Source organism: Polyodon spathula, chromosome 17, assembly GCF_017654505.1.
Source record: "Polyodon spathula isolate WHYD16114869_AA chromosome 17, ASM1765450v1, whole genome shotgun sequence".
NCBI lineage: Eukaryota > Metazoa > Chordata > Actinopteri > Acipenseriformes > Polyodontidae > Polyodon > Polyodon spathula.
The window spans coordinates 22,859,863-22,876,673 of record NC_054550.1 but is presented as its reverse complement, the minus strand read 5'-3'; the positions used below and the strand labels follow the sequence as shown (position 1 = coordinate 22,876,673).

At 39.7% G+C, this 16,811-nt stretch overlaps 1 protein-coding gene across 6 annotated transcripts in view; it reads right to left on the bottom strand.

The window, feature by feature from the left end:
* Positions 1-33: 33 nt before the first annotated feature.
* LOC121329771 (centrosomal protein of 170 kDa protein B-like) overlaps positions 34-16,811 on the bottom strand; it is a 52,794-nt gene continuing 36,016 nt past the window's right edge. For 2 of the 6 annotated variants that reach the window (XM_041275547.1, XM_041275553.1), the window contains 11 exons: positions 14,696-14,878; positions 13,752-13,890; positions 11,332-13,095; positions 9,494-9,728; positions 8,704-8,863; positions 8,108-8,146; positions 7,268-7,399; positions 6,494-6,582; positions 5,543-5,636; positions 4,233-4,284; positions 34-3,688 (listed from right to left, as the gene is read on the bottom strand). In XM_041275547.1, the coding sequence (XP_041131481.1) occupies positions 3,468-3,688; positions 4,233-4,284; positions 5,543-5,636; positions 6,494-6,582; positions 7,268-7,399; positions 8,108-8,146; positions 8,704-8,863; positions 9,494-9,728; positions 11,332-13,095; positions 13,752-13,890; positions 14,696-14,878 (3,108 nt within the window). In that variant the 3' untranslated portion in view covers positions 34-3,467. The remainder of the gene's footprint in view (positions 3,689-4,232; positions 4,285-5,542; positions 5,637-6,493; positions 6,583-7,267; positions 7,400-8,107; positions 8,147-8,703; positions 8,864-9,493; positions 9,729-11,331; positions 13,096-13,751; positions 13,891-14,695; positions 14,879-16,811) is intronic. The other 4 variants (XM_041275549.1, XM_041275548.1, XM_041275550.1 and 1 more) reach the window with 4 other exon arrangements.

Below are 16,811 nucleotides of genomic sequence, written 5' to 3'. Positions count from 1 at the left end.
AATGAACCCAGTGAAGCAAAGAAAGGCATTAAAGCCAGTGATTGAGAACAATTTATTAAAATCAGTTTGTCATAATAAAATTAAATCCATACTCAAATAATGCATACAATGATATGTATAACCTCTCTGTTAACAGATTAAACTTTTTTTTTTTCCAAAAAGTACAACAAAAATAAAACTTAACAAAAAAAACAGAAAGAACTTAGGAATACATATAAATTAGATTGTTCATGGAAGAAAACATAAGTGAGGAAAAAACGGATGGATATGCAGTTAGTCATGGTAACCAGCTGTTTTGGTTTTTTGTTTTTTCTACAGACTTCAAGTGATAGTGTCCAGTTGCTTTTTTTTTTGTATACAGTTTAAATGTATGTTACATGCAGGAAAAAACTAAAACAATGACCCACGCTTGAATGAAATCAAAGTTAATGGAGGTGCCATAGCTATTCTTTTATAATGGCTATGGCGCCGCCATCATTTAGATTTAATCCAGGAACAAGTGAAGACATCTCACATTGGTAGTAGCAGCAGCCACATCAGAGCAATAGATTGTTCAGGTGGACACAGTTCAGCACAGGGCAGCAGAATAGACACCGTATACATTCTCTAATGTTTAAAATGGAAAAAAAAAAAATCCAGTGCACCCTTAAACACAATCAATATATACACATACTATGCTGCAAGTACTGAGTTACAAATTACATTGTGGAAATTCACTTCTACTTCAGCTACAAAGTACAAACCAATGCTCCGTTTCTAACCGAGGTCCATGTGATATTGAACAGTTGTTGGTTATGGTTACACAGCAGGGTGTCTGCCACATGGAAGTGCACATTTGGTGATCTAAGACTAGAGCATTCACGATATACAATCTTTTTTTTTTTTTTTTTTCAATTCAGTTAAAAGGAAAAACCATTGTGCAGTTCAACACATGGATAGCTGAGGCATCCAGTGGCTTTCCAATAATGTAGTGCAGATAAACAGAAGAGTAATCAAAATACTTAATATGTAACATACTCCTACACATTTACATTCCATACACCTGATAAACAAAGGAATCGCACAACAGGACATACAATGGATGGGGACTCCACTTTAAACACCCATATTGTTAAAATTCTTAATTCGTGAACCATGACAGTTACAGACCTGTTAGAAACTGCAATCATGATCAGTTTTATTATACAATTATTAGTAGAATTAATGTTTTCTACATTATTATAAAGAAGGATATTTATGCACGCCTCAGGCCTGGTTTGCTTTGCAGTTTAACATTCGTTTAAGTAGTTTCAGCTCCAGTCATACTAGCTTCCTCCCACTTTGAATTATGCACTGTCGCTAAGGGCATCGTGTAAAAGATGAATAGAGCTAATAGCTTCAATTTCATTTGAATTGCTTTTTTAGATTTTTTATTTTATGGTGATAGTCATTCTGAGTGGATCTGGTTGTGTTGCTGCAGTATCAAGTTATAATTTCTCATAATCTGCCTTTACCTCACTCATGTGACCTTTCAGCTCTGCCAACCCCACCTACTCTCTCGATCTATATTTAAGTAGACGGAGCTGGCAGAGTTGAAAGGTCTCTTTGCCACATGAATAGAATGAGGAAGGATGCAGAGTCCCAGCATTTAGGCTCAAATTAGTTAAAAAGTAGATTTTGACAAAATTGCAAACTCAATATTGGTGCAACAAAACCCAGAACTTAGTCTTTGAGAAAGGGAATCCCTTCTATTTCTATTTTTGAAAATGGATTACATGACATACTGCAATGGGGTAAAAAGAATAATCCAGTGGAGAGGGAGGAAAAGGAAACAGCCAACAATTAAGTGCAACATAAATTAAATATGTTCTCAACAACCAAGAATACTGCTCGGTTTAAGGCAGAAAATGGCTGGTAGCATCATGTTTGCTCTTTGGCTTCATGCTCTTATGGGTGACACATTTGAGAAGGGGAAACTCCGCTGTATTTGAGTAACAAGATAGAAAACAGTGCCCTTCGGTTTTTAAAAGACATTCATCAAAATGACATTCTTCAATATTACAAGACAGTAACAGAATACCTTCAGTTTAAACCAAATAAGTGCTGCTAAAAAAAAAAAAAAAAGTGTCACGAAATTAACACAAACTACGTCCACCGAACCGTAGCACCTTAACTAAAACTACAATACGCTGGAACCATATGGAAGGAATGTCCAATGAGTAGCTTGTATGCAATGTCAAGTAGATGTTAGCTGCAGGATGGATGTTCTCTAATAGGATGTATTGCCAGTGTTTAAGCCTTTACTATTATTAGCCAAAATACTGTGAAGGGAGTCTGTTATTATGGGGTCTACTTTAATAATCTAAGCAGTGTCATGTCTAAATACTGTCTCCTTAAACCCTGTCATAGTCATCTTTCCATCATTTTTATTTTATAAACATTTCTGTCACTGTTCAACTCTTTCCATCCCCAAGCCACAGAGATTCTGGAAAAGTGTTCCATATCAAATTACTTCATATGCCCTGTTTAAGACATGAAGAACATTGAACAGTGCTGTCTTTGCAAACGGTATACTTTTTATTTATTAACCATGTTTTTTTAAAGCTAACCAGTATGTCTATGTGGGACTAACCAAATTTTGTTCAATACATTTGTGTCAACCCTCAGAGACTCAAAGAAACGAAAGAGGAATCAATTCGGGACTGTTTGAAAGTGGTTATTGTCAGTAAAAGTGTTTCCCTATTTTTTTTGCGGTTTCTATTTGTGTGCTAAATAAAACTATACCATTATGTTCAATGTATTTTATACAAGAGACAGACTGCTTGTGAATAAAGTAAGCCATCAAGTGGATTAAGATAACAGAAAACCACTGCTGTAATTGATAGAAGATACAGCTGGCCATTGGCAACAATTTAAAAAGCTCCTTCGTTAACAGATTCAAGTTCCATACAGCAGATGGCACTGTGCTACATGCTAACAGACAGTTAGTTGAAGACGTTCATTAAACAGAAATCTGCCTGTTGCACTGCTTCAGGTTGAGAGCAGCAGTTGTGACACGCAGAGCAAAACTTGGTCCTTCTGGTTATTGTAACAGTTAGAAGTGGTCACACAACACAGTAATGTAGTGGGTCACTCTGGATCGCATGCTTTCCGTTTTTTTAATTTCTTGTTCTTTAATAAAGAATGAAAAATAACATTGATATGGCACTACAATACCTGTCTTCCACAGGATTTGTCAAGCTACTGTGCTCCAAACTAGCCTCTATGCTGACTATGTGCTGCCCCACAGTGATAATCTGCCTTTTAAAAACAAAAACAAAAAGCCATACATTGTTTTACAATCCACTCATAAAAGCAAGCTATTTTTTTGTGCAGTGTCAGCAATTTACAGCGATATTCTATCAAGTTTTGATCCACATCCATTCATACACAACACAGACGTCACACACCAAATCACGTGAGAAGCAACTGTGTAGACACGCACACGCTCAGACTATGTAGCTCTCCTCTTCAGCGCATGCCTCCCTCTTTCCCCTGGTGTTGGCGTTTGAGGACTGGCAGCTCCCTCGCTGTGCAGGAGACTTGGAGTCCCGAGGAGAACTCCCACTGGGGCCAGTCCTGCCTCTCGCGCTGGCTGGGGGAGCCCCAATCGAGAAGGCTCTGGATCCCAGGTCAGGGTTTCCGCTGGGGTCGATGATAGTGTTGATTACTAAAACAAAGCAAGGCTCCGATCAGTACCTGAACACACTCTAGTTACTGCCCATCTTACCTTTGCAACAGGAAACAGATTGTGAATAATGCGGAATCAGACATGTTATGGCAAGAAGAGGAACCAGGCGCCTTTTGGGGGTTTGGGTTGATTTTATCTTATCATATTAAGTTGGGCTTCTGATACAAAAAGGCAAAACTGCTTCAATCTTGAGGGTTGTTTGAAACTGGTTTAGCACCTGGCCCTGCCTGCATGATACCCTGCTGATCATAGGTATGGTACAGCAGCTAAAATGATTTTGAATAGATAATACACACTATGCAGATGCCAGATTTTCCATGATACTGACACGAGGGCACATCAATGTAACCTATTAACTCACTAATAATGTCCAGCTCAAAACAACCCCCACGCCTGAGCTAAAACAGCTAAATAAAATACTTTAAATCCACCTTCCAGGTATGCAAGTAGCTTTTTGGTTAACTAAAGTGAAAGACATCCGTCTCAATAAGGGAGGTAAGAAGAAGCAACAACTTTCACTGACCTTCTAACTGCTTCTGAACTCTTCTCAGCTCTTTCAGAATCGACATGATCTCCTGCAAAATGACAGAGGTACAGTTACACAAGAGACAGGGCTGGACAGTCCCATCTGTTAAAGGAGAAACAAGGCTTTAAACATTTTCATCCCTTCTTATCAGCAGAACTGTTGTCGTTTTGGCTTGGGTAAAGCCCTGTTAGCCCCTGTTTTTCCATCCAATTTTGGAGCCCAGTTCAAATGTATTACTATATCAATATGAAATATGACAATCGCCTGGTTCTTTGCTTGCTTTTCATGATACACAGCTATTTTCAAGTACATCACCACAGATTAAAAGTATAAACTGCCGTTTCTGGTAACTAACCACTTTCAGTGCAGGTGGTCACACGGTCTGCTTGCATCAGTGGTTCAGTACCAGATGGTTTGACCACTGAAGTAAATCTGACCTACAGTACAGAAAGTGAATTAGGTACAAAAACCTGAAAAGTTGGCATACCTGCAATAAAGTAAAACAAACCTGCATGAGCTAGAAAATGTTTTTGAAAACCTTGTTTATTACTCTTCATCGCCTATTTAGAATGTACCCCATATAATTACAATACAGTAGCACTACATTAAATAAGAGTTCTATTTCAGTACTGTAGTGTATTTCTTGATGAGTTTTGATACCATAGTTAGTTGATAGTGGCAAAACTGCCAGCATGCACATATCCATTGGCTAGTCCTTGTTTTCTGTGTTAAATTTGAGGCTGGATTATGGCATGCTAAATAGGATTCCTAATCCTTTTCAAATGACATTTTCCAGCTGAGCGAGATGGGAATTGGCCCTTTACATCATTAAATATTTAGTGCTCTACATTTTGTGTTTTTGTATTTATTTATTCATTCCATCTCAAATCCTACCCACAAACTTGGAAACACAACAGATACTCCTACTGCGTGTGGCATGCATTTCTGTTTATTCTCTCTTAATGGCAGTATGGCTCCCTCTAGTGGATTCAGCACAATAAACTGGTAAATACATGGTATAACTATGGGAAAACTGCAAAGTAAATTATTAGACATTTAGCAGACGCTTTTATCTTAAGCAACTTAGAGACTAGGGGTGAACTATGCCTTAACAACTGTTGCGGCAGTCATTTACAATAGGACCTTGGTTTTACGTCTCATCTGAAAGATGGATTACACTGCACAATTACCACAGTAAACGTTTATAAGGGATATATTGTATTCAAAGAAGGTACTAAGACCTAAATAAATATACAAAGAAATTCACACTGTTTTTGCATCCCAAAGTCTAGTTTAGAATGTCTAACCTTGTTTGACGTCTTCAAAATCGGCACTTCGTTTTCAGAATACATTTTTGCTTCAATATCCTGCCAGTTTCCTGTTCTGTTCTGAAACAGAATCCTGAAACACAACATCGGGTCTCTCAGATTAAAACAGAAAACATTAGGGATGCAATATCCTTTGTAGAAGCTGAATGTGCAGACAAGGCTGTTCAGTTGTTCCTAGAGATGTGACGTTTACGGTTTTTATGCTCCTTTAAATTGAAATTATTACTTTTATCCTATTTTAAAGTTCACAATATCTAATAATAATTTATACTGGGTGCCTTCCCTGCCCATTACATTTGCCAGAAACGAGCTCATAGTAAAACCTGGAATGGGTGAAACTGCTATGTAATAGGAGTCTTATTTCCACCCTATTATTAACAATTAGGGAGACGGGTTCACTTACTAAATGAAACCTGTTTCTGTGTCTGTTTATTGGGTTGTACTCCTGCTGTACTGGATTTTGGTTAGAGCTGCAATATGAATTCAGAATGTTTGCAGCAGTAAATACAACAGGGGTGCCCCAACACTTAATGCTTATTGTATGATGGCTTAATAAAGCAGTATTTATCCTTCCTGCCCAGGAGATTGACTTGAAATTTGGTACCAGTTATTTCTACTCACAACTCCCTGCACCCATCAAGCCTGCTCCAAAGTGATAAGCAGTTCCTAAGTTAAGTCTTCTTGACCTTGACCAGTATATCTCAAATGCACCCATAGCTTGCATTCTTCATCCAACTGCTTGTCTATGGTATTGGTCAGTATAGTATAGAGTGCAACAAACAAATCTGTTGGCTTGAGAAACCACACTGACCCTGTCGAATATCAAGCTTCGCCACAATATGATTATACAGGTAAAAATATAAAGGACCTCCACCTTATTCCCGGTTGCCAGGGATTATAAATGAATGAAATGTAAAGGCTAATGCTCACTTCATCTTCTCTGCCAGTTGCTCTGTGTTTTCTCGAATGGCTTGGGAGAGCTGCGACACAGGGTTTAGCATCAGGTTGTCCAGAATGACCTGGAAATAAAACAACAATCTTATCACTCATCACAGCTGCATAGACATCAATCTGCACACAGTCTTGGGAGTCATTTTGTTTCTTCATTGGAGAGAAAAAAAACAACAACAAAAAAATGCTTTGTAGACTTGGTAGTCTTCATAGAAAATGTGGATTAAACAGAATGCATGTAAAAAGTAAGTACTGTGATTTGAAATGACATGTTCGACCTCCTTACCATGTTATAATGACACAGTCACTATGAACAGATCTTATATATATATATATATATATATATATATATATATATATATATATATATATATATATATAAACAGTATGTATGTATATATATATATATATATTTAGACTGAATTTAAATCCTGACTTAATTAAATTATTCAGAATACACATAATAGTGCAATAATCACGTTGTTAGGGGGGGGGGGTTTTTTTTTCTCTAAGAGGTATTATGTTGGAGCCCTTTAACTAAACAAATAGCACCTCTCCAAAACATCAGACTGCTAGTCCAGGAGTAGTAACTGCACTCAACAAAGCAGACAGACCTTGTCTTTGGTCCTTATATCTTTATTATAAAACTTTTTTTTTTTTTTATCTGCATTAGGCACTGAGGCTATTGAATAGGTTCTAGTGGTATTTCTGCTGAAAGAGTTGGAAGGTTTCCGGTCCTTGATATTTGCCCACCTCTTCTCTGCTCCAAGAGCGACGTTTCAAGTCACGGTCATTCATGTTTTGGTCGAGTTCCTTCTTGAGCCCTGTTGAACCTGGTGGGACTTTCTGAAAGTTTAAGCTGGCTTCGGGAATGTGCTGGACCAGCTGCAAACCAACAGAAACGCAAATGATTAAGAGGCTACTGTATGGAACCGCGGTCAGGAAGAGCAACAAGCAAGCAGGAACTGAAGCCAGCAGCGCAAGCACAGCTCATTTCAAACTGCCTTGTCTTGCAAGTGTTTTAAGCAACTCAATCATACGTGAATAAATTGAACTTAGTAATTGGTACTTTTTTGTGAATTGGCACAATCAATGGGATAGTGTCAACATATTTAGTTTACTGCAGCATTTCTTCTTTTTTTTTTTTTTTTTTTTTAAATAGTGTGCCCAATTTCTTTACCCCCATTTTATCTCCCTAATTTATAATGTACAATTTATGGTCCATCAGTGAAGCAATCCCCACAATGAACTGAAGTTCTGTGGACGATCCCACGGCCTCTGATCCAGTGATCTATTGCCTCTTTACAGGTTGGATGTCCGCAAGCTTTAGCGTGATAAGGTGAGCAAAGACTACTGGCTTTTTACAGCCCGGTCCCCTGCAATCACCTGACTGTTTGACTCGCCCCTGCACACCATGCGGTCGTGTCTTTACCAGATGAGTCACTAGGGGACCCCCTTACTGCAGTATTTGTAAAAGATTCAAATATGTTTTTTCTCAATTTGAAAAAAAGAAAGTACTTACACTGATGACTTCAGTAATGGAAGGTAACAATGATAAAGTAAAAAATAAATAAAGAAAGAAGGTGTGTGCACCTGTGATGAAAGGGTTGCTTGTGGTGATGGCAATGCATTCTGCGCACAAGAACAAAAACAAATGAAAATCAAACCATACCACAAATAAAAATGAGATGATAAATTCAACATTTATTGTATTTTATTAAAAACAACACTAGTCTTTCTGTAACATACAGACCTGTACTAAAATGAAGTGCCTGGCCATTTGTAAAGTGATAATTCATTTAAGACATAATTAGTCAATCTGACAATATGAATGACGATGACCACCCACCCTCCCCCAATGCATTTTCTTCGAATTGCTTTAACTCTTAACTGAAAGTATGCTAAATCACTGGCTGAGGGCTGAGCCAATGACAGGAACGAGCCAGCAGTGTACACTGATCTTGCTTTCAAAGCTAACCAGGACATAACAAAATATCAACTAATTGTGACAGTGTAAATCCCCAACAGTACTGTATTTCAAAGCTGTTGGGCCAATGTTGTAAGTTATAAATCAACTCTCCTGGTTTTATATTTAATACATTTACCTACTGGAAAAACAGCTATGAAACATGTGGCTAATCTTGTGAAAGCACAGAATGAATGTGATTCAGAAGAAGCCTGGCTGTTACCTCTTCCCTGGCTGACATGGTTGATGCAGGGGTGTTGGGTACAGAGCTGAGGGAGGTACTGGGCCCAGTGCCAGAAGAGCTCTGGGAGTCTCCGTCTCCAGCCACATCGTGGATCTCCCGGGCCAGGATCGCCAGGTCTTTAGCCAGGTCCTGACTCAGCCTGAATCACACAACACCAAACCACTGCCTTTAGGGTTTCCCAGCTAGATTAACAAACAGACCTGCCTGACCACTCATTTAAACTGAATTAGCAGTTCAGTGACCTATATATTAGGTGATTTGGTCATATTTGCTACACTGAATGACATTTCTAAATGTCTATTTTTTCCCCAAAATATAACACTTCGTCAAATCATGTCTGATCTAACTAGTAGCTTGTACTTTTTTTTTTTTTTTTTTTTTTTTTTTAGAGCTGTTGCTAAAAATTACTGAATGTGTTCTCAATATCTAATATGCTTAGACTACAATACCATACACAAATAGAAACTGAAATGCGGGCACTGTACCTAATGTACATGTGTTTTTTGAGGAGGTCACATGAATTTTCTAGGAAATTGGTAGATTTGATATGGAATGCAGTATGTGTACTTCAGCTTGAATTGCAGCCATTAGGCAATAAAATCTATTCTACGCTGCTTGCCGTAAAATCAAAACCCAACGGGCTCTGAATACATCACCATGACCACCTAGTACAATGTCGCAACATGCAGATTAATATCAATTGCGGTGAAACGGTAAGGTGTCTGTGACAGGTTCAGATGGGGTAATAGATAGAGAGCAATTGCCCTACTTCGCTATCTCTGCGCTGTGCGATGACCAGTGTTGATAGGGGTCAGCCTCTTCATCCTCCTCCTCTTCCTCAGTCTCTCTGGACTGCACTTTGCGCCTCTCAGCAGCCTGGGCTCTGGAGGTCTGCGTGGCTGTTGAAGCATGGGAGCGTTTGTGTTTAGGGGAAGTATGACTGGACTCATACTCCTCATCTGACGTAGAGATATAATCGGAGCCCTTCTGGCGCCGTCTGGAGCCTTTGAAAATGAATTGGTTTTGTAGAGAGGAGGAGAGAAGGAAAGAGGAAAGGACATGAGAGAAAAAAACAACCAACCAACCAGCCAACCTCCCCAAGACTGAGAGAGCAACGGTTCTACAAACCCAGAGTGAAGTGCTATCAGGGATTCAGTGCCCCATGGAAGTAGGTTTACATTACAGCTAATGAGAACTATGATATGGCTTAAAAGTATTATATCAAAGGACTTTTTCTTTATGAAGCAGCTACAGTATACCAATATTCTGAGAATAAATAAAACATTTTAAAAAAGCAAACACAATATTTGACCAACTGGAGACACTGTTTGCAATAAACGATAATAATAAATAATAATAATAATAATAATAATAATAATAATAATAATAATAATAATACATTGCTTGGACCATCTTCTATGCTTTATTTGATATATGCTGTTTTCTACTACTTTCTGTAGTTGCATGATGTTGTGTGTTTGTGTATATAGTGGTTCATGTTTTATATATTATATTGTTAAACATTCCATTATATTCAATGTCAAGAGGAATTCATCTTTAACCCCAGATAAGCACTTCAGTCTTTGGTTTCTAGAAACTCTGTGAAACAGAACCATGTAAAAAGTGTACATTCATTTCAGGGTGCCCGTTTGTCCACAACAAGTGACTGCTGTACCATTTAAAATAAAACACATACTTAAAGACTGAGTTCTCATTTCAAAAGGTACAGCGGCACACACAACAAATACCTAGGAATACCCAAGAAGTTTATTTTCTCCAACCTGTACACTGCAGCAGCAGATACAATGAATTCTTAGAGGACGATGTTAGTACGCAGAATTAGTTTAGGTTACCCTTTATATTTGTGTTTTTAGTCAGAAGTAATTTTATGCCTTGTCTCCATCTGTTAAGAAATAGGTTTGAACCCACTTTTATCACAGTGCCTATTGCTCAACTGTTCAATGGACATTTTGAAGGAAAGGGTCATTAAATTTGTAACCAAGACGGATGGAAACAAGGCATGACACAGGCAAGTACATTTTAACCACAAAAGAGTGGACATATTTGTGACAAACCAATTCATTCTGAAATACAAAACATCACTTTGTCTTTTAAATCATCTTGAATCTTCATTAAATATATCAGTTTCTTTAAAATATCACCTCAATTTGAAACACAATGAAAAACATGTTTGTGGAATATTCATGCTTCGCAGGCCAGTGTTAAAACAAATATCAAATTCAGTACACACTTTAAACAAGAACACCATCTCTTGAATGTACTATTATTTTAAGAACAGTCATCACAGTACTTAAAGTGATATGCACCTAAGGGGTCTGGCAGTTGGTAGCTAACTTTTGTAAAGCCACTCCTCCTGTTCTATTTAATGGACAGCAGCTTTCAAACTATCAGCAATGTGTACCATAGATGCAGACAGTTTAAATTTCAGCACTGTGTTTAATTGAGACACAAAATATGGAACAAAACTATAGATTTTGTTCATGCTAGCTTTTGGCTTACATCTCTACTTGACCTGGGGTCAGAGAGAGGGGTTACCCAGAGGGCAAGGCTATAATAACACGAGGACGGCTATCAGTCTGTACTTACTGGATGTAGCACTGGAATACCTGGCACTGCTCGACCGGCCCCTGGAGACAGGCTGCTTTACCCCTGCCCCTGGAGTCCTCTTGGCTGTGGGCTTGGCCTCCGCTGCAACTGACTTGCGAATTGAACTGCTGAATTCCATACTACGATTAGAGAAGCCAGACCTGGACGTGGAGGTCTCTGTGTCACTGGGCATTGTGAAGGAGCCCGTTCGCTTCCTTGGCATGGCCAAGAGGTCCAGACGAGAGAGCTTCTTGCTGTCTGTCGGAGGTTTGGAAGGACCAGAGGCGTCTGAGTTCAGAGACACACGGTCGGTCTCGGTACTCTCGTTATCAGAAGCCTCTCCCAGACGGGCCCTGCGCAGCATGGATGCCCTGGTAGGCCTAGGTGCTGACAAGCTGTTTGAACGGGTGAGGGCCTGGTAGACCACGGACTTGGGGACTTTGCTAGGGTCTTCCTTCTGGGGCTGGGCGATGAGCTTCTTCCGCATTGTTGGACGGGAACTTGATTCGTGGTCTGAAGAGAAGGAATCTGGCCAGTATGGGAGGCTGGTGCTCCGGACATCTTCCGTAAAGTCCAAGGAGCCCCGGTTCCCAGTGCTACGCCTCAGCTGGAACCGCTTGGTTGAGTCCGCTTTGGTCCCTCCCTCCGACATTTGCGTTCTGCGCTTTTCTGAGAGCCTCTCGCGAGCGCTGGTTGGGCCATACTGATCCTGGATGGAAGGCGTTGAAGAGGACTTCTCTTTTTGGAGACTATTGATATACCTCTTTTGCGGCACGGCGCTGACAGTGTTTTTTTTGCTGCTGACATGGCTGACCGTACTGGCTGTGTCAACATCAGATTCACCAGACAAAGAGTCTTCCATCTGGGTTATGGAGGTTTCAGATTTCTGGCATCTGTGGGGCCCATGAGAATGGAACTTTGCCTCCAAAGCCGCCAATGCATTTTCAGTGTCCTTGAGAAACAGCTGTGTGTCCTGGCTGCAATCTGTACCGTAGGCGTGCCTAACATCAAGATCTTTCAGAGCTGGATGGCTAGAAATGTGCGGGAGCTTGTTTATTGGAACATCATCACTAGGTCTGTCTTTGGTGAAGCTTTCCTGTCTGACAAAAGAAGTAGAAGATTCTTTTGGAGTCACAGCTTCTTTCTCTTGCAAACAGATCTTTTGGACCAAGACAGACTGTTTCCCTGTTTCTTTGGCATCCAGTTTGGCCAAATGTTTCCCCAAAACGGTTGAACTGGCAGGCTTGGATGAGATTTCGGGCTCACTGTCTGCTCGAGACACAGTGTGGCCATGCCCAGAGGTCTGCTTTGAAGGCGTCTCTTTAGATCCGATGTAGAAAGAGGTAGCTCTCGTTCCTGTCACCGCAGGTTTTTCTTCTAGTCTCTGAACATTGGTGTTATCAGTCCACAGCTTTTCTGGTTTAGTTTTGTCAATGCCTCTCCCAGTTCTGTGTTTCTTATTCTTCTGCACTGCAGAACCATCATCTGACTTGCTTGCATCGCTCAGGCTGTCGGGATCCAGGTCATCCTGAACGCACAGCCTCTGAGCTGATTCCTGCTGCCGCGGTGTTCCACTCCCTCTTTCAGGAACCCCGTAGCTGGGATAAGGGTCCGGCCGGATTACAATACTGGGTGTGGGGCTTTCAGACTTTTCTGCTGGTGGAACTTGAGGAAGGAGTCTTCTTGTTCTTGCAGACTGGGTACTGTCTGATTCTGTATGTTCTGCAGTCCTACTCATTATGGGCGGGTGACCGATTCTCCTACCTAGAAAGAAAAGCATGACTCAGCTTTACTGAATAATACCAGCATTTTGAATGATAGGCACAGTTAGGTATCAATCTGAACACACAATATCCAGAGGAAATGCAAAACTGCTACTCTGATTAAAATCACTTATCAGAATTAAAAAAAAAAAAAAATCTGCATTCCAACTTAAAATGAATGCTCTGTTAAGTTATACCATCTAAGTAATTATACTTAAAATGGGATTCACCTTTTTAGTTTCAGAACTTTATGAACAGAAATTTACAAAAGCTCCCATTGGCTACAGATGGACCATCAGCAAACTTTCGTACAAACGTAATTGCAATTTGGACATTTTTATTGCATTTTGTTTAGCATTCCCCAAGTGGCTTCATCAATTTGAACATGCTTGCCCATCTGCAATCCAGCATTTACCCATTGCATCGTACACTACACTGAGATCCACACAGGTGGCAAAGTCAGGGTGCCTGACTGCAGAGCAAAGGGAGTGGGCTTGATGTATCTAAACCACTTGCAACCCAGAGAGCTTTGGCATGGGAGGAGGTGAACTGATCAATGTGAAATTAAGCAGTAAGCAGGGTGTGCTGCTAAAATCTAGGCAAGTAACAGGTCTTTGAAAATCAGGTACCATTACGCTGAATTGAACCTCTTCTTACCTCCGTCTGTAACATCCCCATGCTGCTGCAGATCATGCAAGCCGCTGGTGGGTCCAGAGTTGCCGTAGCTGTCTGCCAGACTGGCCCACCTGGATACCCACTTCGGCCCTCCTGGAGGAACCGGCCCTACGTGTCGAGCCTACAACACCAACACAGCAGTCACTTACTGAAACACAGCTCCTTTATATTACTCTAGCCACTGTGTTGTAATACATGGTGAACTTTTCTTTTTCTATGAACCACAGGCTTCAATAGTTTCTTTGTTAATAAGGCTCTCAATGTTTGGTGCTCTGATGCAATCTTCCGTTAACAAATTCTGTTCACAAGGTTTCTATACAGACAGAACCAAAATTAAAACTAACGACCTCTAGATTATTTATCAGTTGAAAATGGGGGACAAATTTGTCGAAGAAAATATCACAAGTACAAACACTGACAAGCAAAACCAGACATTGGAAATCCACACATTTCTGACCCATTTTCTGACTTTCAAAGGGAACCCAGTTGGCAAATTTCTTTCACTAAGTAATCAAATGAGTCGGTTTGTATTGTAACAAATAAAACACACCAAAACTGTACAAACAGCACAAGGATGTAATACCATTTTGGGGTTATGGTGACACTGATACACCACTTCACAAACATCTTATCAGAATCCCTCAATGGAAATTTCTGCCTTATTATGTGGAGTTGTGTGTGCATTATTTTTGTATTATCATTATTTAAAAAAAAATAATATAAAAAATAAAAATCTCCACCCAGCATAGCCAAACCCCTCCCAAAACAATCAATGAAAGCACGCAGCCAATACATTTCACAATCCCTCTCCCAAATCTGCAAGTACAGGCATGCACATCAACATTTCACATTCTTTATTGTAGTTTACACGGACATGCCACTAGTGTGTTGCAATGGAAAACAACACACTGGTGTAGGCTAGTTACCTGTCCGGTTCCTTCAATCTGTGGGCCACTAACGACTGCTGGGTTATAGCCCTGCAATGGAGTCTCCTTTTGATCCACAGTACTACTTTTGCTATGACGACAGCTATTATGTTCTTCCCTGTCATCATTAATCACGGGCCTATATACTCCAGTGTACTCAGGGGACTCAAGAACACCAAACACCTGTTAAGATAAAGCAAAAGAGTTTGCTGGACCGTGTCCATTTGCAACAGTTCATTTAATTAATGTAACATAAATGCCTTTTTTTTTTTTTTTATTAAAAGGCTCTCCAAAACATCACATCTGTTCATTCTAAGAAAAAACTAAGTGTAAAAACCTTACTGAAGTACCTATTTTAAAAGATGATGCCCCAATTCTCCCCAATTTACAGTTTCAGGAGAACAAAGCCCAGCTCTGCAGGTGTCCGTCTCAGCTCACGAGGTGCCTGGCCAGTAGAGTCCATGCCACAGCAAATACAATGACCAGCTACTTGGCACAACCAGGACCTGCGTTACCCTGACCGTATGACTCACCCGTGGCAATGCTTTTACCAGGAGAGCTACTTGGGGATGCAATATTTAATTTAATGTTTAATAAAAAAAAAAAAAAGTCAACACTAGCCATGCATTTTAGTGCTGTCATTACACCATGGTTTTTAGGATCACCCATGCTGTCCTTTATTCTTGAAACTTCTTAAGTATGGTAGTTTTCTTTTGGTAATATTACATTAAGAAGAAAGAAAAGCCCCTGAAATCTATATTGTCTTAGAATATATGTATATTTGTTACTGGGGGATATGCATTCCCTATGGGAAGTAATTAGTTATTGAAAAAAAAATTAGAGTGTTGGTTGAGACATAAAAAACCCAAAGGGGTGTGCTGAGGCTGGGGTTCCCTCTGGGACGAGATGCAATGGAAGGTAGATGCAGGCACAGGAGGCAATGACACTGGGAGTCATCACTCAGGTTACTGCATCAGACCTGCCTCTAGCCACCTTTCATGAGCCCCAGTGTAAATTCAGAGAGAAAAAGATTCAAAACAATAAATAATGCAATGAAAGCACTCAAAACACAAGAGATGTGACGAAGCAAGGGAATGCAGGTAGGGTGTGATTTGTGCATTACCTGTCAGTAAGTGCAAAACAGTGAAATATAACTCGATAATATAACTCTTCTGAGATTTTACTCAGCAGTAAGTGATCTCTGACCTTTATATTGGGCGTCCATTAAACTTCACTTTATAAAACTCAATAATATTCATAGAAAATGCAATTAGCAGTATCAAACTGTACTTTTACAGTACTTGCAGATAATAACCGACTATAAACTTACTAAAGACACATTAAACTCACTAAAGAAACATTGAAAACAAGCTTGCCCTGAATTAACTAAACTCTTGTGGTCAAGCGTGAGTTAACAAATATACTGAAATGAGTACAAAGTTCATGTATTAAATATGGGATCCATAGTTCCACAATAAGGCCAGCAGAGGGCACGAGAGAAAAGAGTTTATGGTATGTGAGAACAGTGACAGGAAAGACAGGGGTTTTCACTGTTTAACTAGTTTGGAAAATAAACAGTAATAGGACTTTTGTTCAAATCATATCAACGATGAAAAAGACTTTGCTGAGACAGCCAAAGTTCAAAAACACCCTTTTCAACTCTGCAGCAAAGAAAAGGCTTCTCGACCCATGTTATTCCCAAGGTCACAGTTTTGTTATCAGAGCTTGTATATGAAACAGACTTGAAAAAAGCTTGTATCTTATTAAAATGTGTTCCCCCAGCTTACTGCAATATACCAGGCATTATCTTCTGGCTTACTGTTTCTATATGCAAATGACCAGCATGGCCCATTTCCTTGATTTAATACACAATGCCATCTGAGATACTGTTCTATTAATGGTCTTCAGCTACCATGAAATACAACACGGTTACCTAACTCAAGGACAGCAAATGCTCAGCCTTTAAATCAAACGACATGAAAACGTTAAGGGGTGGCGGTGCTGCAACAACAAATCAAAATGCACAGAAGTATGAATTCTGAATTAACCAGGTTACTTCAGGGACTGTACAGACTAATGTAAGGGCTTCAGTGTAATGAAACAGTATTACGAGATT